Source organism: Bufo bufo, chromosome 1 (assembly GCF_905171765.1).
Source record: "Bufo bufo chromosome 1, aBufBuf1.1, whole genome shotgun sequence".
Classification (NCBI taxonomy): Eukaryota; Metazoa; Chordata; class Amphibia; order Anura; family Bufonidae; genus Bufo; species Bufo bufo.
In genome coordinates, this window is record NC_053389.1 from 611,615,617 (window position 1) to 611,639,139 (window position 23,523).

Sequence of the window (23,523 nt, forward strand, 5' to 3'; positions counted from 1 at the left end):
TACATAAAAAAATGAATAAAACATAAAAGCATTTGAAATTAAAGGGAACCTGTCACCTCCTAAAAACATCCCAAGCTGGCAGAATTACCTTAGAGAAGCCAGCAGTATGTTTGTAACAATCCTTTTCTTCCTGCAGGTAGTTAAGCAGAAGCTGTAAAAACTATCTTTAATCCCCTTCCAGCGCGCTTATAGTCAGGCTTGAAGTCACGGGGGCAGCGGCCTCCTTGCTTCAAGTCACGGTAACCACACCCCCTTCCCTGCCCCTTCGCTGTGACTGACAGCCGGCTGTTCAGCAAAGCCAGCCGAACTGTCTTGCATAAGCGCTGTCAATCACAGGAGAAGGGGCAGGGAAGGGGGCGTGGTTACCGTGACTTGAAGCAAGGAGGCCGCTCCCCCCGTGACTTCAAGCCTGACTAGAGAAGCGCGCCGGCAGGGGATTAAAGAACGTTTTTACAGCTTCTGCTTAACTACCTGCAGGAAGAAAATGATTGTTACAAACATGCTGCTGGCTACTCTAAGGTACTACTGCCGGCTTGGGATGTTTTTAGGAGGTGACAGGTTCCCTTTAAATACATCAAAAAGGTGCTTTCTAACTGTAATCAAATCAAAAGTCTACACGGCTTGTTTTTCTTCCCTACTTATTTTTCTTTTGCTTTATAGACTATAATCATATAAATTCAATTTTTTTTTTTTTTTTTTTTAATCAAATCGTTTTTATTAAGATTTTTCCGGATAAGTACATTTATAGATCCAGCATAAGTACATTTCTGTAAACAGGTACAAATCCAATTTGGGTACATTAATAAACAATCTTGAACATACAAGATTGAAGAACCCTACCCCCCCTCGCTCCCCTAACCTGCACCATGCCATATTGTCATTTTGCTTAACACTCTCTCTACCTATGACGTTGCATCCCTTGTTCTACTATATCATGACTTTCAATAAGGTTATTGTTTTTTACTTCTTTTCGACACTATCAAGCATTTCGCCCCAATTGTAGAGACTGGAGACGTCCAGAGGGTAGTCCTGGCGTTCGCAGCCATGGTCCCCATATAGACTCAAACTTCTTAATCGTTCCCCTTTTAAGGTACACCCCCCTTTCCAATCCAATTATAACATTCATGCGTGCAATGTATTCCTCTTTGACCGGTATAGCAGTGCTTATCCAATACTTGGCTAGTAATTTCCTAGCCTGATACAGTGATCTACTTATGCCAATATTAAGATCTGTTGTGGAATCCCCTTGCAACAGGCCCAGCACATATCAGTGGTTCAACTGGTAGTCTGATCCCAAACACCTTAAAAATGATGTCAAATGCTATATTCCAAAAAGGGCCTATGGCAGTGCATTCCCAAAACATGTGTAATATATGTGCCCCCGGAATATTGCATTTGGGGCAGTTAGATGTGTCACGTACACCTATCTTATGTAGGAACTCAGGTGTTCTGTATACCCTATGTATCAGGTATAATTATGAAAGTCTGTGCGTTTCACAGAGTGATAGCAAGGGGCACTTAGACAATATGTCAGACCACTGTACATCATCTAGGGGGCCAACCTCTCGGGACCATTTTTCCCTAACCTTCAAAGGAAAGTGGTCTTGATAAAATGAAAGTAACAACTTGTAGAATCCTGAGATTACTCTTTTGGTGTCACCTCCTTTCCTGATTTGGTCAGCTAACAGAGATGCCTGTATAGTCATTTCCACTGTCCTACCCTGCACCGTCAAGGCATGGCGGAATTGTAAATACTAATAGAGTTTTGCGTTAGCAAGTTTGAATTCTTCCTTTAATTGTTCAAAGCTTCTATTTTTTCCCCCCGCTAGATTTGTATATTATTGCTTTGAATTTACTCTAAAATGAAAACTATTCCTGAACCTTGACCTGCATATTCAACATGACAATCTGTCCATTACTCTTTATTAGAATGATTGACAAGAAAGACACCAGCACACGCAGTATGATTGATATAAACTACAAGCAAATAGGACAAGAGAGTTTCATCACCGCCATCTTGGATAAACTATTTGTGTGTGCAAGTGTGGAATTCTTGATGACTGTAGTGGACTTCTTCATTCAGGCCATGCCTCAAACTCCAGCCACTGCAGAAAAACCTCTGCAGATCCGTGCCAGGCCATCCACTCCAACCAAGACAAAGTCAGACAGAGAAGGTATGTTGTGTGCTGTCATTTTCATCAAGCAACAACTCTCCATGTGTTAATATCCTCATACATGACATGCTAAACTATGAGAAATTGTCCAATCTCTTTAGCATTTTTGACCATGTTTACATCTCTGACATAGAACAATCATATTTTACTGTGGTCAAGTATGCCAAAGTAACATTATGCCAAATTAACATAACTGCCATATAGTAGAATTCCTAACTTTTAAAGATTTTTTTTTGCATTTGAGCCTTACTAGCATCACTCCCTCAAGTACTTGAGAACATATTGCCTCTGCAGATTGTTCAGCTGCATAAGTGTCCAAAGGCACCTTAAAGAGAACCTGTCATCAACTTTATGCTGATCTCACTGAGGGCAGTATAAAATAGTGACAGAAATGCTGATTTCAGTGGGGTGTCACTCATGAGCTAAAAGTAAGTGGTTGCTGGGAACCAGCATCATAATCATTGCAGCTCAGGCCTTGAAAAGAGTCATGGCCACCTAAGAGTCATGGTTATTCCTAATCTCCTGCACTCTCACCCATCTGCTGATGATTGGCAGTTCTCTCCTAGAGAGAAAGGGAGAAAACTAGGTAGAAGCCTGTCAGTCATCAGCAGGTGGGCAGGAGAGCAGGAATTCATGAATAACCAGGACTCTTCTCAGGTGGCCGGGACTCTTTTCCAGGCCCAATCTGCAATGATTGTGATGTTTGTTCTCGGCAACCACTTACTTTTAAATCACAGCCCGCTGAAATCAACTCCCCTGTCTCTTCCTTATGTTGCTGTTAGTATGGGCAGCATAAAGTTGATGACAGGTTCCCTTTAAAGGTAATCTATCACCAGGAAGTTCACTGATATCTATCCACAGACAGCAGTTTTGGGATGCTTGCTCCTCATCAGTACCGAGTAGTACTGTCACCAGGAAATTCCCTGATGAACCAGGCACAGTGCCTTGTAGGGCTAGCTCCTCAGAATGTAACGATACCTTTCATTTAGTGATCTATTGTTTCATTCTGGAGAAAAGTGCTTTAAATGCATATTTAAAAAATGAGCTGTTAACTGCACCAAGGGCGGGCCCAAGTCACTGTGTGCACCCCTGCTCCTCCTCCGCATCCATTACTGCCAGACACTGCCATCAGGTCCTTTTGTAGGGGATACCTTAATCTAAATGGAACACCCCTTTAAGGAGACCAGCTGTATATGAAGATTTAGTGACATTATTCTTACTCCATGGGAAAATCATTTGCAAAGGTTATCTCCCAAAGACCCATCTCACTAGCAACACCTTTTAGAAGTGACTCCCAACGAGTCAGTGTTTAACTTTTCAACAAGCCTTGGAGCATAACCATGGAAAATAGCTAACCCATATATTCATCCACAGACAGCAGTATTGGGATGCTTGCTCTTCATCAATACTGATAAGGTTTCTTGTTAGCGTTGTGTTATGCCTTAGACAGAGCTTAGGGGAGTCACTGGCGCTCCTGCATTTACAGGAATCCTATATAATAAAAGCCCTCTGTGCCTGCGATGTGTCCGTGCGTGTGTGCCGAAGTTAAATGTGGATGCACCGAGTTAAATGCGCATGCGCGATGCGCTGGCCAATAGAGTCGCAGCACACCACACAACCATCCGGACCTCCCACATCAGCGCGTCGCCGGCCAATAGAAACACGGCACACCTCAGGCCTCCTGAACAGCCCACAGCAACACGGTAACATCAAAGCCGCCCCACACGCTGCAGGTACCGCGTGTATATTGCATCGGCTGCCCGGACCGCCCACATTGGTGTGCCAGTGGCGAATAAAAAAAACATCGCACCTCAGGCCCCCTGAACAGCCCACAGCAACAGCGCTGTCCTACACACCGCCGGTACCGCCCACAATTGCGCCGGCCAATAAACACAGGGCGCACCACACGCCGCTCGGACCGGCCACAGCAGCGTGCCGTTATTATGGTGTGCTGTCAGTTTGAGCGCCGCTATTAAATGAAACAGAAGCGCCGCCATTACAGTCCTGTCAGATACAGCAGCTGCTGCTCCCATCAGTATTAGCCACCAGTTGCTGCCAGTGGTCTCAGCACCACCAGTCAGTGCCAGCCATCAGTGATTGCCACCAGTCTGTGCCAGCAGTCTCGGCTCCACCAGTCAGTGCCAGCAGTCTCGGCAATTAGCCGCAGTCTCGGCACCACCAGTCTGTGCCAGCTGTCTCGGCACCACCAGTCAGTGCCAGCTGTCTCGGCACCACCAGTCTCAGCCACCATTGACAGTGCCCGCAGTCACCGATCAACGTCGCCCCCACACGCGGTCTGCACCGACCACCCCCCGAGCGCCGCCCGCTCAACGCCGCCCGCGCCGTTCATGGAACTCGTTGTGGTGATTGCTTTGCGCACCGGCCAATTCTAGCGCCCGTTTTTGTAACGGGCAAAATGTCTAGTAAATCAAGAAATTGCCTGTTTTTCATGGCTGTTTTGCATCAATGGGTGCATCCATTTTCTGTCTGCCTATCTGTTTTAACTTCCGTTTTGCACAGTTTTTAACGTCCATTAATTTCATTGGCTTTATTTTTTACTCCATCACCTGTAGTATATATTATGCCCCCCCCCCAATATCTATAATGGCCCACGTATTACCCCAGTATCTATAATGGCCCCCAGTAGCTTTAATGGCCCCATAGTGCCCCCAGTATAAATAATGCCCACCATAGTGCCCTCAGTATCTATAATGGTTCCCACTGTAGTGCCCCCATTATTATAAATGGCCCCTATATATGGGACCTACCCCCACACACACACACACACACACACACACACACACACGATGGTGCCAAAAAATTTAAATTAAATAAAAATACTCCCCAGAGGAACTTGCTGGAACACTCGCTCTGCACTGGAGGCAGCAGGACCCAACACTCCTAGCATGATCATATGACATCACGCCACTAGTAGCGTCAGGTTCTGTGTGGAGCGAGTATTTTATTATTTTTTTACTAAGCTCATGTGCCTGTTTTTAACAGCTGTTAATCGGGTGCACTTAACTTTAAACGGCCATTTAAAAATTTCAATGAGGTCCATCTGGCTGTCAAAACGGGCAAAAATAGGACATGTCCTACTTTGACAGCTGCTATTCACTAGCCATTAAAAAGATGACCATGTTAACAAACCCATAGACTGTAATGATTATGAAAACGTCCATGTGACGGTCTTTTAAAATAAACACGGACATGTTTTCCACGGTCATGTGAATGGTACCCTTTAAGTGGAACAGTACTTTGGGAAAACTTTTGAATGTCATAGCGACATATAGGTTTTAATCGGTGGGGCCTGAGCACTGAGACCTTCCCTGATTATCACTAGTACAAGGAGACAAACACTCGCTTAGTGTGCTGTCCCTCCTCGCTGCAGGAGACAGAAGGGAGACTTACTCAATATAAAAGTCTATAGGCCCGTCTCAATTCATTCTCCTGATGCGAGGAGAGAAAGCATGCTATGTGAGTGTTTGTCTTCTCAGTCTAGCAATTGGCAGGGGGCCCCATGCTCGGACCCTCACTGATCTGTCGCTAAAGTTTTTTTCATAGTGTCTTTTTATTTATTTTCTTCAAATACCAATCGCATCATCTTGAATTCCAGGAGAGAAGAGGAGAATGGGGGAAGGGGGGGGATCTAGTGCCTCTTTAAGAGAACCTGAAACAGCAGTCTGCAGGTGGTGGCTATTTTTCTTTGTCATGCTTCTCCTGCCTCTGCTTTCCTCTCTGGTAGATTATGCATGCCTGCCATCACTACCATCAGACCGTCAGTGATGCTGCAGTGTCTATGTCCCTTAGAAGCACACTGGAATGGGCGATCAAGAGTAAGGCCTCATGCACACGACCGTATTTTGTTTGTGTCCGATCCGTTTTTTTTGCGGATAGGATGCGGACCCATTCTTTTCAATGGGTCCGCAAAAACGCGGACAGCACACCGTGTGCTGTCCGCATCAGTATGTCCGTTCCTTTGCTCCGCAAAAAAAATAGTGCATGTCCTATTTTTTTCTGGTTTGCGGACAAGGATAGGCATTATTACAATGGATCCGCAAAAAAAACGGATGCCATACGGAACGTCATACGTTTTTTTTGCGGACCGCAAAACACATACGGTCGTGTGCATGTAGCCTAAAGCAGAAGCCAGAGAGCTTTGCAGCCATTAAAATGAGCTGATGGGAGTTAACCCAGTCACTCTCCTAAACCACCATCATTGCAACCAGAAATGCAGCCACCGTTAATCACTTCACTACTCTAGATGGATCCTTTAAAGGCGGAAACTATGGCGCCAGTGTAAACATCAGCTAACATATTTAAAAAAAAATAAGCAAATATAACAACTGGTAATGGGAAACATGTAGTATTAGAGTGTCTAGATAGAGTACTCGGTGGTATGTTAACATGTGAGGCACTGTAGGTGTTGGGGTTAGTTTGGGGAAGAGGATTGTGATGTACCGGACACGTCACGATGGGCTCCAAGTACGAAGCGGATGTTTCTCTATGCATGAGTCATGTTATTCTGCTATTTGCTTCAGAGGAAAGCTCATATTTGCTTCCTGTACTTCCTGCTCATGTGACACCAGTCTGGCATAATAGTATGCAGTCATTATTGACCCAGATATATCCCTGCAATAATCCTTCTGATGTCAAACCTTGAGACAGATTTAATTAGGTTTGCTATGGAACAGAACAACCCTCCTTAATAGGTTTGTGAAGCCTAGTAACCTTTTTCTGTCCTGATTTCTTAACATACCACATACAACAAAGCATGTACTAATTAATCAGGCCATGTAAATGACACTTCAATATGTTCACTCTCTTCTGAAAGGGTTTGACGAGCTTCAGAAAGTAAAATGTGTAAGTGTTGTAGGCCCTCATTTGAACCTAGTTTAGAGCTTCTTGGTTCCATTTATGCTAAAATATACACGACACTTGATTTTTGCTTGTGAGGAATCATTCTGACAGTTCACAAAATTAAAATATGCTTTCCTCATGGGAAAGACTAGGTTCTTCTTAGACTGGGTCGTCTACATGATCTTTTATCACAGCTGAGCATAATCTTTATTGGTATATGATAAAAACTAGCTCCGGAATTGCCACAATAAGGAAACTTTTATGTAAGCATGTACAGGACTGCTCTACTTGTTTCCGCATTTGAATTCTATTCTTTACCTTGGGTTACTTGCTCCAGAAAAGGGCAGCAACCATTTTCTTGGTGATTGCAACCTGATGTAGTCTTCCGTACACATTACCTCTTCAAACAAGCGTATTCGGTCGGGAAACTTTGTGTGGGAACTGTATTTCCCGGACTGAACTGTAATCATAGCATTATGGGAGTAAAGTGCAGTAGACCTGTAGTAAGACAGAAATTCACAGTATCTTAAATCAATATGATGCTGTGAGTTCCTTTCAGAGGAGCCGCATTCAATCTGGAAAATACAGCTCCCAACGAAGCTTGGTTCCTGGACTGAATACACTTGTGTGAAAAGTAATTGGCAAACGTGGTGCCCATATTCAAAAAAGGATCTAGGTCCTCCACAGGTAATTATAGACCTACAGGCTTGGAAAGTATAGTTTGTAATTGGATTGAAAACTGTCTGAAGGACTGTGTCCAGAGAGTTGTGGTCAATGATTCCTATTCAGAATGGCGGGTTATAAGTGGTGTACCCCAAGGTTCAGTGCTGGGCCCCTTATTATTAAATGTATTTATTAATTATATTGAGGACGGGATTAATAGCACCATATCGATTTTTGCAGATGACACTAAGCTGTGTAGAACTGTACAGTCTATGGAAGATGTCCATATACTACAAGCTGACTTGAACACTCTGAGTCATCAACTCTGGGCATCAACTTGGCAAATGAGGTTAAATGTGGACAAATGTAAAGTTATGTATGCATCTTGGTAGTAATAATCTCTGTGCTTCATATGTCCTAGGTGATGTAACACTGAGAGAGTAACTTATAGAGAAAGGTTTGGGTGTCCTTGTGGATGGTAGATTAAATTACAGTATATAATGTCAATCAGCTGCTTCTAAGGCCACCAGGATATTGTCATGCATTAAACGAGGCATGGACTCGCGGGGCACGGATGTGATATTACCACTTTACAAAGTGTTGGTGCGGCCTCATCTGGAATATGCAGTTCAGTTCTGGGCACCAGTACATAGAAAGGATGCACTGCAGCTGAAAAACGTACAGAAGAGAGCAACTAAAATGATAAGGGGCATGGAGGGTCTTAGTTATGAAAAAAGATTAAAAGAATTTAATTTGTTTAGTTTTGAGAAGAGACTAAGGGGGAACATGATTAACCTATACAAATATATATAAATGGACCATACAAAAAATACGGCGAAAAACTGTTGCCCTTAAAATGCCCTCAAAATACAAGGGGGCACTACCTCCACTGGAGAAGAAAAAGTTCAGTCTCCAAAAGCGTCAAAGCTTCTTTACTGTAAGAACGGTGAAGCTGTGGAATAGACTTCCTCAGGATGTGGTCACAGCAGGAGCAGTGGGACAGTTTTAAAAAGGGTTTAGATGAATTCTTAAAAGTAAACAACATTAAGGCCTCATGTCCGTGGTGACCCGGCCGGGATTCCTGCTGACAGCAGGAGCGCACGGCGTCATTGGTTGCTATGTCGCCGCTGCACTACAGTAATACACTGGTATGATCTATACGAGTGTATTACTGTAGTGCAGCGGCGGCATGAAGCACACAGCGTCATAGCAACCATTGACGCCGTGCGCTCCTGCTGTCAGCAGGAATCCCGGCCGGGTCACCACGGATCGCTCTTGGCCGTGGAACACGGCCTTGTGCATGAGGCCTAATACTTATGAAAACGTGTAGAAATCTGAGTCTCACTTTCTTCTGGGATTCCGGGTCCCCACCTATCCCTTGGTTGAACTTGATGGACTTATGTCTTTTTTCAACCGTATTAACTATGTAACTATGAAAATGGGGCATATCAAGATTCTTCAGGAGAACAAACAGGTGGGTCAACCAGTATAAACAATAAAGATTTGAGAACAAAAAGACAATCACTGCCATCATGATTTGGAAAAAAGACAACTCATATAAAGTGGACCCGGACCCTCATGACCTAGTTTAAAGAGGACCTGTCATCTCTCCTGACATGCCTGTTTAATAGTATTCCACATGTAATAACAATTCTGGAACATCTACTCTTATGGCTCTATGTTGTGCCATTCCTTTATTATTGCTACTAGACTATATGACTGAATTGCTAGCAGTCTGCAGTAAGGGTACAGAGGGGTGGTAACAAGTTGGGGGGGTGTACCTGCACACTCTGACAATGGCAGCACTGATTGGATATAGTGAGTCTGTGCAGGTACCCCCCCCCCCCCAACTTGTTACCACCCCTCTGTACCATTACTGCAGACTGATAGCAATTCATTCATAACTTCTAGTAGAAATAATAAAGGAATGGCACAATATAGAGCCATAAGAATAGAGGCTCCAGAATTGTTAGTACATGGGGAATGCATGAAGTTATTGAAACAGGAATGTCAGGGGTGGTGAAAGGTCCTCTTTAAGAGCAATTCAGATCGCGGCTGTGGAACTAACCCACTCCTTGTCCAGTCTGCCTTCAGCCTCTGCTCTACACACCACAAGTCAGTAAAGTACCCCCTTACTCAAATGACATTATTTAACCCAAGGCTATCATTACATGCTGCCTATTAAAAACATGAATACAGTGCGATTACCCCCTAGAGACGTGCCAAATACTTCTTACCTTTGACTGTATTATAGAATAAAGCATATTCGTTTGAATTGATGACTAAATATGGAGGAGTGCTGTAATGAGTCTAATTTTCACTGTATGTACTTCTATGTCCATCTGATTGTGAGGAACATTGACCTTGTGCGTCATATGTATAGATCATATGCAGATTTTTGCTGGCTATGTCGATTTCCAATATAAGGACCTCAATAAAAGTGCTGCTTCTCTATTGCTGGATTTTATGGTTTTGCTGCCCGTTTTGACACAATTGGAGTGAATAGCCTATGCTAAATGGCCACTAAAGTGCCAGAGAAAGGGTCTCCTATATGGACTGCAGAAAACAAGAAGGTGTCTTAGTTGTTCTATTAGAAATTGGATTAGTGGGTTATAGCTGTTGGTTATTCATATTATATTTACAGTATATGTTTCCAGTGTCTGACTGGGGTGCCTAGGGCCCACCATTAAAATTTATTTTGGAGGCCCACCCTACGGATACATTCAAATATTATCTGTTCACACAGCAGCAAGATGCTACCAGATGATTGAATATGGGGGTCCCTGCAGGAACTTTGAGAAGTTAAGTCCTGGGAAGAAGAGGACACTGGCTAGCTTTCCTCTATAACTAGAAATCATCTCAGCTCTGATCGTGTCTATAATAATACACTGCACTTATATGAACACAGGCTGGTTGAGGTGCTGTACATCGAATATATGTATATAGTGCAGTAAGTCTACTGTGTTATGTACCACTTACTTAGGGGCCCACTGGGGGATTCATCTGTACCCCTGTGGGCCAGTCCGAGCCTGTATATTTCTATTATATTGCTTAGCATAGATATGTGTATTTTATATGATGATAGAGTTGATATAAGGATCATTAGTCCTGTAGCTGAATGTCATATTCATATAAGCGTTCAAGTTTGCTGTAGTAAACAATCAATCAATTGTATTGTTTCATTATATGTCTTATCTATTATTATTATTTTTTATTATTAAAGCGCTATTCATTCCATAGCGCTGTACATATGAAAAGGGGTGCACATACTTAATACAGACAATTGCACTAAGCATGAACAAGAAGAGTTACAAACTGGTACAGAAGGTGAGAGGGCCCACAAACTACATGGTATGTGAGAAGGACACAGTAGGAGAGGGTAAAGTCTGTCATAACGGTATAGAGGCAGCCGGGTCACTGGTTGTAGGCTTGTCTGAATAGGTGGGTTTTCAGTTTTGTTCTTTCAAGGATTCCACTGTAGGTGAGAGTCTGATATGTTGGGGTAGCGAGTTCCACGGGAGAAATCTTGGAGGCGATTGTGGGAAGAGGTGATAAAAGGAGGAGTGAAGGAGGTCCTGTGAGGATCAGAGATTGCGTGTGGGGATGTATCGGGAAAGTAGCTCAGAGATGTAGGGAGGGGACAAGTTGTGGACAGCCTTATATGTATTTGTTAGTATTTTAAACTGAATTCACTGGGCAATGGGAGCCAGTGAAGGGATTGGCAGAGGGGAGAGGCAGAGGAGTAACCGGATGAGAGGTGGATTAGTCGGGCAGCAGAGTTGAGAATAGATTGGAGGGGTGCGAGAGTGGTAGATGGAAGGCCACAGAGGAGGATATTGCAGTAGTCTAGGTGGGAGATGAAGAGGGCATGTACAAGCATTTTTGAAGACTCAAAGTTGAGAAAAGCGCGGATGCGGGAGATGTTTTTGAGTTGGAGGCGGCAGGTGGTGGAAAGGGCTTGGATGTGTGGTCGGAAGGAGAGGGCAGAATCCAAGGTAGCGGACTTGGTTGACCGGGGAGAGTGTGTAGCCGATGATCGTGATAGATAGGTCTGTTGGGGGGGTTAGCAGGATGGGGGAAAAAGTTTGAATTCTGTTTTATCCATGTTAAGTTTTAGAAAGCGAGAGGAGAAGGAGGATATGGAAGATAGGCATTGTGGGATTCTGGATAGTAAGGTGTTGATGTCTGGACCAGAGAGGTAGATTTGTGTGTCGTCAGCATAAAAGTGGTACTGAAAGCCATGAAACTCTATCAGCTGTCCCAGGCCAAAGGTGTAGATAGAAAAGAACAGGGGTCCTAAGACAGAGCCTTGCGGGACACCAACAGAGGGAATGAGATGAGGAGGTGTTGTTATGATAGTGGGAGACACTAAATGTCCGGTCTGTGAGGTATGATATGATCCAGGAGAGGGCCAGGTCAGTGATGCCAAGAGATGAGAGTTTGCCTTTGACACTGTCAACCACTCCCTTCTGTTGCAGAGGACAGGTCAAGGAGAAGGAGAACAAAGTAATGTTATTTGTAGGGATCGACCGATTATCGGTTTGGCCGATATTATCGGCCGATATTGAGGATTTTGAACGTTATCGGTATCGGCATCTATTTTGCCGATATACCGATAACGTATTGGGAACACAGAACGCGCTGCTCTCAGCGCTCTTTGTGTTCCCTCCGCAGCACAGGGGAGAAGGAAGCAGTGTCTCCCTCCCCCTGTGCTGCTGCTGCCGCTGCCGCCAATGAGAGGAGAGAACATAAGAGGAGGGGAGGGGCTGTGGCCACTGCGCCACCAATGAAGATAAGCCTTTCATTCATTCATATACAGGAGGCGGGAGCTGGCTGCAGAATCACATAGCCGGCTCCCGACCTCTATGACCGATAGCTGCGATCCGCGGTAGTTAACTCCTCAGGTGCCGCGGATCGGAGCTACCGCTCATAGAGGTCGGGAGCCGGCTATGTAATTCTGCAGCCAGCTCCCGCCTCCTGTATATAAATGATTGAGAGACTTATCTTCATTGGTGGCGCAGTGCGCCCCCCACCCCATCCCAATCCCGGCCAATAGTAAAAACATTGGTGGCGCAGTGCGCCCCCTCCCCCACCCAGTATTACTCATTGGTGGCAGTGGCCACAGCATCCCCTCTCCCCTGCTCCTCCGATCGGAGCCCCAGCTGTGTAAGCCTGGGGCTCCGATCGGTTACCATGGCAGCCAGGACGCTATTGAAGCCCTGGCTGCCATGGTAAGCTCCATGGGGAATAGGACAAGGGTTCTAGTCCCTAAGGGGGCTAAAAGTTAGTAAAAAAAAAACACAAAAATATTAAGTATAAATGAAAAAGATTTATAAAAAAAAAATACACATTAACAATAAACAAAAAAATACACATTAACAATAAACATATAAATTTTCAGCAGATTTGTGTAGGAATTTTTTTTTTTTCTCCAAAAATGAAAATTTTCAGAATATCGGTATAAATTATCGGCTATCGACCTGAAAGTTCACAAAGTATCGGTATCGGCCCTAAAAAATCAATATCGGTCGATCCCTAGTTTTTTGGTTTTGGCTGTTAGTAGGTCATTGGTGACTTTGGTGAGGGCAGTCTCAGTTGAGTAGTGGGGTCGGAAGCCAGATTGTAGCCAGTCAAAGAGGGAGCAGGAGGATAGATGACAGGACAGTTCAGAATGGACATGTTGCTGAAGTAGCTTTGAGGCATATGGAAGAAGTGATATGGGGTGATAACTGGACAAAGAAGATGGGTCAAGTGAAGGCTTTTTGAGGATGGGTGTAATGGTAGTATGTTTAAAACCAGAGGGGAAGACACTAGAGGTTAGTGATGAGTTAGGGCTGGGATAAACACTGTGGTGAGGTTACAGATGAGGTGGGATGGGATTGGGTCAAGTGCACAGGTGGTGAGATGTGATCTGGAGAGAAGAGTGGGAAGTTTTTCTTCTATAATGGTGGAGAAGCTGGTTTTGGGAGAAGAGGACTGAGCAGTTGTGTAGAGGGTCTGTGGGGACTGTGCAATGAAGCTTTCTCTGATATTGACTATCAATGATCTATAATAGAAAAAGCAATCAACAATATGGGTTAATGTTTGTGGACAGGGGTTTTGGTGTCTAGAAATGCACATATGTTCACCTATTCAGTCATGCATTAGGGGATATACTGCCTGATTTAAAAATAAATTACATACACACAAGCCCCACGGCAGAAATAGCATCCCGGCTCGTATGACCTTCCTTTCCCAGCAGTGCCTGATACTTAAGAGCACATTATGTGCAGTTATTAATTAGCAAGCAACCAGAGGTGAAGGATAACATTACAAATCTTGACTTTGGGTTTATGAGGATGGAAGTGAAGTCATGACTGGGATTTGTGTTTGCCCTGTTATAATACATAATATCCTGTTTTTACCATCTTTTCCAGTTGTCGCCACATTACCAGAGTCAGAACCATATTGGTAGTTCGAACCATATTGGTAGTTCACATCACTGGGCTCTTGGGTTATACTCATGTAAACGATTATAGATCACTGTACTCTATGCCATGCTTTTTGAAGACCTTTTTATCTTTCATAACTACCATAATGTAGCTCATTATCAACTGATGCTTTTGGGGTGGGAATCTCTGCTTTAAGGTAATGTGCAGAGTTTACGTATGTTGCTGTCTGTATGCCATAGAGTTACTTAAGGGGCTGTTTATTTTAGTTTTTGTAATGGCATTTTTTCTTGCCCAAAAACACAGCAGGCCGATTGGGTTTTTGCATTTATTTTAATTTTTTTCAGGTGTGGGAGGGGGGGAGGCAGTTTGTCAGTGGCTTTTTTTTCAAAAGGCAGCATTTTCTGGGTATGGTGTTTTTTCTAGTGTTTTCTTCATATACGGTACTTTTCTATAGGTCTCGAAAAATGTGCCATAAGTTATTTGCTACAAATATAGCTAATTGAAAACCCTTCTAAAAACACTTGATAATCATTGTGTTTTTTAAATGCACAAGAAATGCAGGGTAAACATTGGCCTCAAAGTACGGGTAGTATTCCCAACTGGCCGAAGTTACGAAAACTGTAACGAGTGGGTTGTGCATCGCTTTTTTCATAACTCCTATAGAAGTCTTTCAAAATCTCACACCCTGCAGAGGATGTCCAGAATGAATCTGAGCATAATTGGACATGAGATGCAGATTTTAAATCTCAATTTATGCTGCAGATTTCCGCTGCGGGTTTTACCCTATGCAATGCAGAGGGTGAAATCCGTGATAAATCCACAGTAAAGTCCATGTCGAATTTGCCATGGATTCATGATAGATTTGGCCATTGATCTAAAATCCCCAGCATATTTTCTGCAGCAACTTTAGCCAGCTGTTCTATCCTAGATAGACCATCGTATACAGCGGTATGTTGTATTTTACCCCGTTTTTCTGCCTGTTGACTTTATTTCGATTCTACGCAAGGCCAATAAACTTTACAAGCAGCAATCCTTAAGTATGATTTGAGTAATTACCATGCATGTTTTCCAGTGCGTCTAGTTCAAATAGTTGAGATCACATTCACAATTCTTCTGACATGCTAAACGTTTTAATCACAATACTGTAAGATGTCTAAATTGTGTCGAGGCTCGATGTTCTTAAAGAGAACCGGTCACCACAAAATGCAGTGCAATCTGAAAGCACCATGTTATAGAGGAGAAGAAGCTGAGCAGATTGATATATAGGTTTGTGGGAAAAGATTCAGTAAAACTTGTAATTTATACATTAATATCTTTATATTATTTATATACACACACCCACAATGCCACAAAACTATATATCAATCTGACCGGCTTCTCCTGCTCTAGAACATGGTGCTTTTAGATTGCATTGTTTTTAGTGGTGACAGGACCTCTTTAACAAAAGACTGAGATTGCTACGCCATTTATACATATAGATGTCCCACATCTTCTGTGTCACTTGGCCGCAATATAGTTTGACTCAAATAATCGGTACATGTATGTAGCATGTGGTGTGTCTCTATGCATGGCACTGTGTAGTCAACAGTCGTGTTGCAGAAAGTGTATACAGCCACCCTTGCACATCAACAGCTACCCCCAGCCTTGTATGTATCGGCATGAGCAGCCTCCTCCATGACTGATCATACATCGTCATTAAATAGGTTGCCCCTTCTTTGCTTGGTTACCAGGATGTAAACATCTGTTTTGATGCCGCTGCAGCCGAATGCTGTTCACAGCGGTGACATGTGCCCCTTGTGTCGCGTAACCATGACGGAAGGGGAGCAGATGACCCCTGCGGCCAGCAATTGGCTGCAGCGGCAATGAAAATGGAAATTTACATCCTGATACTTTAGCTGAGCAGAGAAGTCTAGACCGGGAGCCAGCCAGGCCAAGAATAGGTAAGTATGCCAAATTTACTAATCCTGTTGATTTAAACAGGCTGCCTAGACCTGCATCAGATTCATCACAGGGGCTCAGGTTGGATGATGAATGTGATGCAGGGACAGTCTGTCTATTAAGCTTGCTGACTGTCTTCAGTAGCAAACAGCAGACTTGTGAATGCAACTGTGAATAATACAGAAAATAGCTTAAGACCAGTGCAGAAGGTTACCCAGCTTTTTATGTGAACTGTGATTTTATCCATTTTAAGCTGTAACATGATTTCTAAACTGAATTTCAGCTCCATGTGTGTCAAAGCAATTCCCGAATAATTTTGAATTTGTAAATCAAACCTTTTTTTCATGTTGTATACCTTACTAGTAGTGTTGAGCGAACTTGTGTTTTTAAGTTCGGCGTCTAAAGTTCAGGTTATCGAAGTATCCTGTTATGGATTCCGCTACCACGGACCATAACGGAATTTAGAATCCATAACGGGATACTTCGATAACCCGAACTTTAGACGCCGAACTTAAAACACAAGTTCGCTCGACACTACTTACTAGCCTACTTTTCATTTTAAACAAATTGATTATAAGAACCCAAAGCAGCCGATGTCCTATTTGAAGATGTGTAATAATTTGGTCATTCTAACGTGCTGTCACATAAACCACTACAATGCTTTATTTTATGTAAAATCTATAGAAATGTACGGTAGTTCTACATTTTCTATGTTATTAATTTGTTTCCTCCTGTAGAACTTTCAGCACCTAAGAAGATGAATTTGAAAGCACTGATCATGGATCCTGAGATAGTGTTTGTAGCCAGCCTTGCAAAAGCAGATGCCCCCGCATTAGCCGTGTCTTTCCAGGGTAACTTTACTCTCTCTGATGTAAACTCTGAGAAGAAGTTGACTGCCATAGTAAAAGAATTCAAAGTCCTGGCCTGTCCGTTTCTTCGAGAACTAAGAGGCAATAACATCACTACGGTATGACACTTACTCCATGTTCTTTAGGTTTAAAGTGTATATTCAGAGTCACTATGAGAATTGCCGTGCTCCTCCTCTTAGCCTTATAGAGAGCCGGCTTACAGGGGCTGTTTTTCAGAACTTTAAACTGTAGATATTTTCATAACCTGATATTTCCTAGTAGGGATTGTTGATAACTAGTATAATATTTCAAGTGTTTACCGTCTACAGGTAATACAGCCCTGCTCCTTGCTTTTGGAAAACACAACCTCTATTACTGGTAGCCAGAATGGAAGCCTTAATGTAGAAGAAGTTATCATAAAGGTAAATTAACATTTTGTGGGAATGCTTTTGAAATGCTTTCTGTATATTTCCTTTGTTCATACCACAGGGCCATGGCAAGTAATTCGGATAAATCCCATATATACTTTTTCTGGTCCAGGGGCCACATTGTGATATTGTACCACAATAAGGCTACTTTCACATCTGCGCTTTCCCTTTCCACTATTGAGATCTGTCATAGGACAAAACTGTCCATGGGGACAAATCTGAACTGAACAAAACGGAATGCACCAGAATGCATTCCATTCCATTTGGTTGCATCCCCATCGCAGACAGAATAACGCTGCAAGCAGCGTATTTTTCTCTGCAATGTGGTGCGGAGCAAGACAGATCCGTCATGACACACAATGTAAGTCAATGGTGGCGGATCAGTTTTCTTGGGCAAAAAAGATAACTGATCCGTCCCCCATTGACTTACAATGGTTTTAGAGATGGATCCATCTTGGCGATTTTAGAGATAATACAACCGATCCGTCTAGAACGGATGCAGACGGTTGTATTATCGTGATGGAAGGTTTTTTGATGATCCATGACGGATCCAGCAAAAACGCTGGTGTGAAAGTAGCCTAAAATGTAAAATCCACAGTATGTTCCACTTCTTGGACTCCCTGCTCCCATCTAGCATTCCAGAGAAGATGAGAGAGCTGTACATGGCCAGGTACTGTACATTGTAGTCAGTGGGAGGTACAGGACAGAAACAGCTGAGCATTTCACAGCTCTAAATTCCCTACGGCTTACTTTAACCCATATTCAGGTTATAGTTCTGCGTATGGCTTTCCTTTATATCCTGTGTGCCTTGTGGGGTTTTTAGTTTTTTATACTTCTTGTTGTTTTTCTTCAGATTTCACCCATCACTTTAAATACTGTGCTGACCATCATGGCAGCTTTAAAACCACAGCCAAAGGACAATGAAGAGAAGGGACAATCAGTTGAACACAAGAACATATGGGACATAAGAACCACCGACGACTGCAAGAACTGGTTCCTGGGAGTGGATTCTTCCCATGAGGCAGCAGAATGCTTTCAGAACCCAGAGTGCCCCTTGAAGGAAGAGAACTTTGGTTTAGAGGTTAAAGCGGTGCAGGTGACACTTGAGTGTGGTCTGGGACACCGCACAGTCCCCTTGCTGTTAGTGGAGTCTACATTTGAAGGAGCTGTAAAAAATTGGACATCTTCCATGTGTGTGACTGCTGACACTACACTTGAGGTACTTTCATGAGCATACATATTTCTAAAGAAAAAACAGACATACATTTTCTACTACTGTTGTTCTACAGCAGTTACCATATATATTTAGTTCTGCCAGTTGCACTGCCACACAAAGTGAGTACAAGGTAGAGTTGAATATGTTGTTGGCTTCGACGTATGCAACTGTTTGATTTAGAGGAGTCCGTTGTATGTTGTAATTAACGACAAATAAGTTTTTTCTGGAATGTTGGATGTCCTCACCCCATAAGGGTCCATTCACACGTCCGTAGTGTATTTACGGATCCGCAATACACCCGGCCGGCACCCCCATAGAACTGCCTATTCTTGTCCGCAATTGCGGACAAGAATAGGACATGTTCTATTTTTTTCCGGAGCCACGGACCGGAAGATGGGGGGGTGCGCTCCTGAAATGCAGATGCGGAAAGCACATAGTGTGCTGTCCGCATCCATTCCTGCCCCATAAAGAATTAATGGGTCCGCACCCGTTCCGTAACTTGCTACGGACGTGTGAATTGACCCTTAGTGTACCTGATTTCTCTAAGTCTTGAGCCATGCACATCTGTACTCCAGACAAATCAAATCTTAAGCTCTAAGAATTTCCTCAGATGTTGCCATTTAAAATGAAAGTCTTTGGAAAACTGCATCAGCATGGGTTTATGAGGTAACGTCAAACTAACCTGACCAGCTTCTGTGAAGAGGTATGTCCCAGGCTAGACCTGGAGGAGGCTGTGGGCCTTGTGTATCTACACTGTTCAAAGGTGTCCGCATTTTGGGGACCGCACATGGCCGGCACAATGATTGAAATTCCTTTTCTTGTCCGTGGCTGCGGTCAAGAATAGGACATGCTCTATCTTTTTTGCGGGGTCCGCAAAATTGCAGAACGGATACGGACCCATTCAGGCAGACGTGTGAACGGACCCTTAATGTGGATAAATATAATCTTATACGCCTGGGCCAAGGAACAAAATGCACAATTAAGTTGCCATGCAGCTGCTGCCAAGTCATTTCAAATCGTGGGATATTTCCAAAGAGGCATAGATACGTCCAAAGAGGTAAATATGTGCATGAGAAAAACATAGCTTTGTCTTTAGTAAAATCACTGGCCACACCACAAATGGAATATTGGCTACAGATATAGGCACCTGCATATAAGAAGGGCAACCAAGGTAATTAATGACCCTGAAAAAAATAAGGGGCAGTGTGGTATGGTGTGTGAATAATAATAAAAAAAGCACTGATCTGCACTGGTCGTCCAGGTTCATGCGGTGTGTCTCGGTCCCTGTCGCCTCCTGGCACTGCATGGCTGGAAGTGTGATGTGCCGACTCCCTGTTCACTTCTGCCAGCTAATCAATGGTCTCGGTGGTGACACATGCAGGCTGTCTCGTGCGATGTCTGCACATGCCACCACTAAGACCAGTCATTGGCTGGCAGCAGTGACGAGCAGGGAGTTGGTATGTTACACTTCCAGTCAGATGGAGACTGGAAGCAGCAGGGATGGAGCCTCTCTGGCGGAACCAGGATGACCAGTGCAGGTTTTTTTATTCACACACCATGCCCCTTCATCCCCCAATTTTTTTTTCAGGGCCTTGGACCATCCCTTTACGGTTATACAGATTTGCATCATCATAGACAGGCATTCTTTACTGTAAGAGCAGTGAGACTATGGAACTCTTTACCACACAGTTTGTGTCATTAACAAAGGGGCCTAGTTGCCTTTCCTAAAAATCTAATGTTACAAGCTATGGATACTACAATTCAAGTGATGGGACATTGATATTCCTGCTAATATGCAGCTATTGGCGTCTGGTCAGATGGACTTTTGCTTTTCTATTGATCAACAGAGTTACAGGTTGGGCTTGATTCAACCTCATCAAACTTAGAAGTGTATATAAAATAAAGATTTTCTGCTTTCCTGCACAGGTTCATTATTATAATGAAATATTTGCCGTATGGGAGCCACTTATTGAACGAGTGGACAATGGAAAGCGCCGATGGAATCTGAAGCTTGAGGTAGTACTCTGTAGACCTTTCTTGTTCTTTCTTTGCACCTCCTGGAGGTTTTTGTTTTCCAGTGGTTTATAACAGTGATTTTTATTCTTTGTGGTAAGATGAAGAATAACCCAGTTCAGGATAAAAGTCTTCTTCTTCCTGGTGATGACTTCATAGTAGTTCCAGAGCCTCAGTCTGCGGTTAACATTACTTCTAAGGACACCATGAATATAACCATCTCTAAGTGTACTCTGGGCGTCTTCAGCAATCTGGCCAAGGTAATAAAAGTGGATATCAGATATCGGTAAACTAGATGAACAGCTTGCCATGTTTCTAACAGTATTGTTTATTTTGTACATAGGCTTTTTCTGAGGGCACTGCTTCTGCCTTTGACTATTCTTTCAAGGACCACGCCCCGTTAATAGTCAAAAATGCACTTGGAGTCCCCTTTATGCTTCAGCATGGGGCAAATCTGCGGCTGTTTGGATCTTCCGCTCATGAGCGCATACACAATGTGAATGAAGGGCAGTGCTTGGAGCTTGAATTTGCATCCGTAGAGCCTCTGCATCGGGGGAGGCTATCAGCACTGCATCGTCAGGAAAGCAGCCTTTTTACACTTGGCATAGGTAGTTGTTTTTTTTGTTGTAGTGGGGGGGAAAAAATTATTGATTATCGTTTTCTGATGTTCATTTCCTTTTTCCAGTTCCACAGGGATACACTGAGATAGCAAATATCCCAGTTACAAAGCCAGCGAGGCGGCTTTATAATGTGCGCAGTCCCCTACTAGAGAATTGTGTCTCCATTGTTGTACAGATTGATGCAACTGAGGGGAACAAAGTTCTTTTCGTTAGATCACCGCTTCAGGTATTTTTCATATTTCTGAAATGTATTTTATTCAGTTTTATTTTGAATGTTACATATTCTTATTATTATAATAATTTTAGAAATGTATATGTAAAATGTCTACCTTACTTAGAATACTCTGTATGAATGATGCTGTGTCTAAAACTACAACATGTCGTAGTTTTATTTCGGGCGCCTCTCGGCAAGTTTGCTGTGCTGCAGCCAGACCTTCAGCGGCACACGTGCACTAGCGGCAGCACAGATCCGGCAGGCTGTTCACCCGTCGGAACAGCCTGCCGGACAAGGCTGCTGCTAATGTGAAAGTAGCCTAACCCTATAGCTTGGCAGGTACCAGGAGCACCACAAAAATGACATAGAAACACCTGCCACGGTTTGCAGGAAAATTCTGAAAAAAAGGGGGGATTGTTGAGAGGTATCCTACCCTAGTGCACTTCAAAGAAACACTGCACGAGCTGCGTCCTGTCTACATCAGTGCTGCCGAAACTGCAAGGTCAAGCATCACTGGTGCAGTGCCCTCTAGTGGTTGGTGGGGCACAGTACAGGGAAAAAGTTTGATAGGAGGTGATCATTAGCTGCACATGCCTAATACTGATGCCAAAAGGTTTAAGTATCCCATTGAAAGTAGTGTGTGCTGCAGAGGATCCCTCATTCCTTAAAGCCACAGTATTAAAAAAAATGGACATAAATAGTGGCTATGTCTTTTTCTTGTATATGTGCAGCAACCCAGATGGAGCGTGGAGAGGAGGATGGGAGTGGTTGTTACAGTACTCCCGGTGGATGGGTCCTCCTTCCTTACTTCCAGGGCTGGCATAGTAAAGAAGGGACCCACACTGGATGTTAGTAGTTAGTAGTTTCCCCCAGGACACATGTTGTTTGGGGTCTCCTGGCTGATAGAAGGTGGGGTGTTCTCGGTGTTGAAGTGAGAGTAATAGGAGACCAAAGTAAATTAGAACAGATAACTTAGGGTTTTTACTGTGCTGAAAGATGCAAAAGCACTTCTATTCACGATGGAAGCACAAAGTCTTGGCAGAATAGTTTTTGTTTTGCTGTAGCTTTCCAATGTTCTCTGTTTGATTCCTCAAATAGCAATTCCGTACAATTCCAGCTGTTGGGCAAACACCAAATCCCAAGTTTCTCTGCAATATTTTTTTTTTGAGGTACAGATTTAGAAGCAGCAGTGCATACTGCAGACAGATAGTGTGGTGCGCTGAAGCCCAATTTCCCAGGATGTTTATTTCACAGGCTATAACTTTATACACCCCCTTTCAGTTGCACACACCAGACGGACCTTGTTGGACTTCTCTAACTTTAGAAGACTATTAGGTGCAGGCCCTTTATCTGCCTTTAGCTTCGCCCTCCTTCTGGAAACACATTTCAGAGACCGTCTCAAACCATAGTAGAACATCATCAAACATCAAGACATTATAAATCCTTATAAAATATGCATGTATCAGTTGTGAACTAAATATATCCAAAGAAGTCCACAAAAGCTCTACAGTGATACTCCAAGTGGAGTTGGAGCGAGCCTGACCAGGTGCTAGCGATGTTTTCTGTATCTTTATATTGCATTGTTGATGTTTTTTTTTTACTGCCTGGCCCCGTCAATTATTGTGGAGAGGGCGCAGCAGCTGCAAAGAGAGCAGAACCTCTAGGTGCAATGGCAAAGCCCCCGTTGCTCCTAGAGACTCATTTATATTAAAACTTCATCTTTCTCAGCAGTGCAGGCACATATGAACATGGGACCAACCCAGATGACTTCAGCTGCCAAGTGCACATGCAGCAGGTCAGATAGTTTCATAGGTACAAATCTGCTGACAGATATGCTGTATTTGATTGGTAGGGAAAGGTTTAATTGAAGAAAATAATTGACTTTTGACTGATGGTTCAAACTTGCAGTGATGTGATTTGATCTTCCTTTATGCCTGTTTCAAAAATAGCAAAGTAACAGCAATTTACTTTATCTCACCATGATTTTTGGCACAAGCTAAAATTGACTCTGATAACACGTCCCAGTGTCATCTCGTGCTATCTTTTGACAAAAGCCATTGAAAGAGTTAAGCTACAACCTTTTTTCTGCCATTTTTTACTTACCGCGTTAACCATCAC

General features: G+C 43.3%; 1 protein-coding gene across 1 annotated transcript in view; it reads left to right on the forward strand.

Annotated features, from left to right (window-relative positions):
• Positions 1 to 23,523, forward strand: part of VPS13C (vacuolar protein sorting 13 homolog C) — a 352,162-nt gene that overhangs the window by 260,271 nt on the left and 68,368 nt on the right. Inside the window, exons 49-56 of the mRNA XM_040413678.1 lie at positions 1,930 to 2,174; positions 16,804 to 17,033; positions 17,244 to 17,336; positions 18,196 to 18,561; positions 20,485 to 20,574; positions 20,673 to 20,831; positions 20,915 to 21,179; positions 21,257 to 21,417. Of these exons, the coding sequence (XP_040269612.1) occupies positions 1,930 to 2,174; positions 16,804 to 17,033; positions 17,244 to 17,336; positions 18,196 to 18,561; positions 20,485 to 20,574; positions 20,673 to 20,831; positions 20,915 to 21,179; positions 21,257 to 21,417 (1,609 nt within the window). The remainder of the gene's footprint in view (positions 1 to 1,929; positions 2,175 to 16,803; positions 17,034 to 17,243; positions 17,337 to 18,195; positions 18,562 to 20,484; positions 20,575 to 20,672; positions 20,832 to 20,914; positions 21,180 to 21,256; positions 21,418 to 23,523) is intronic.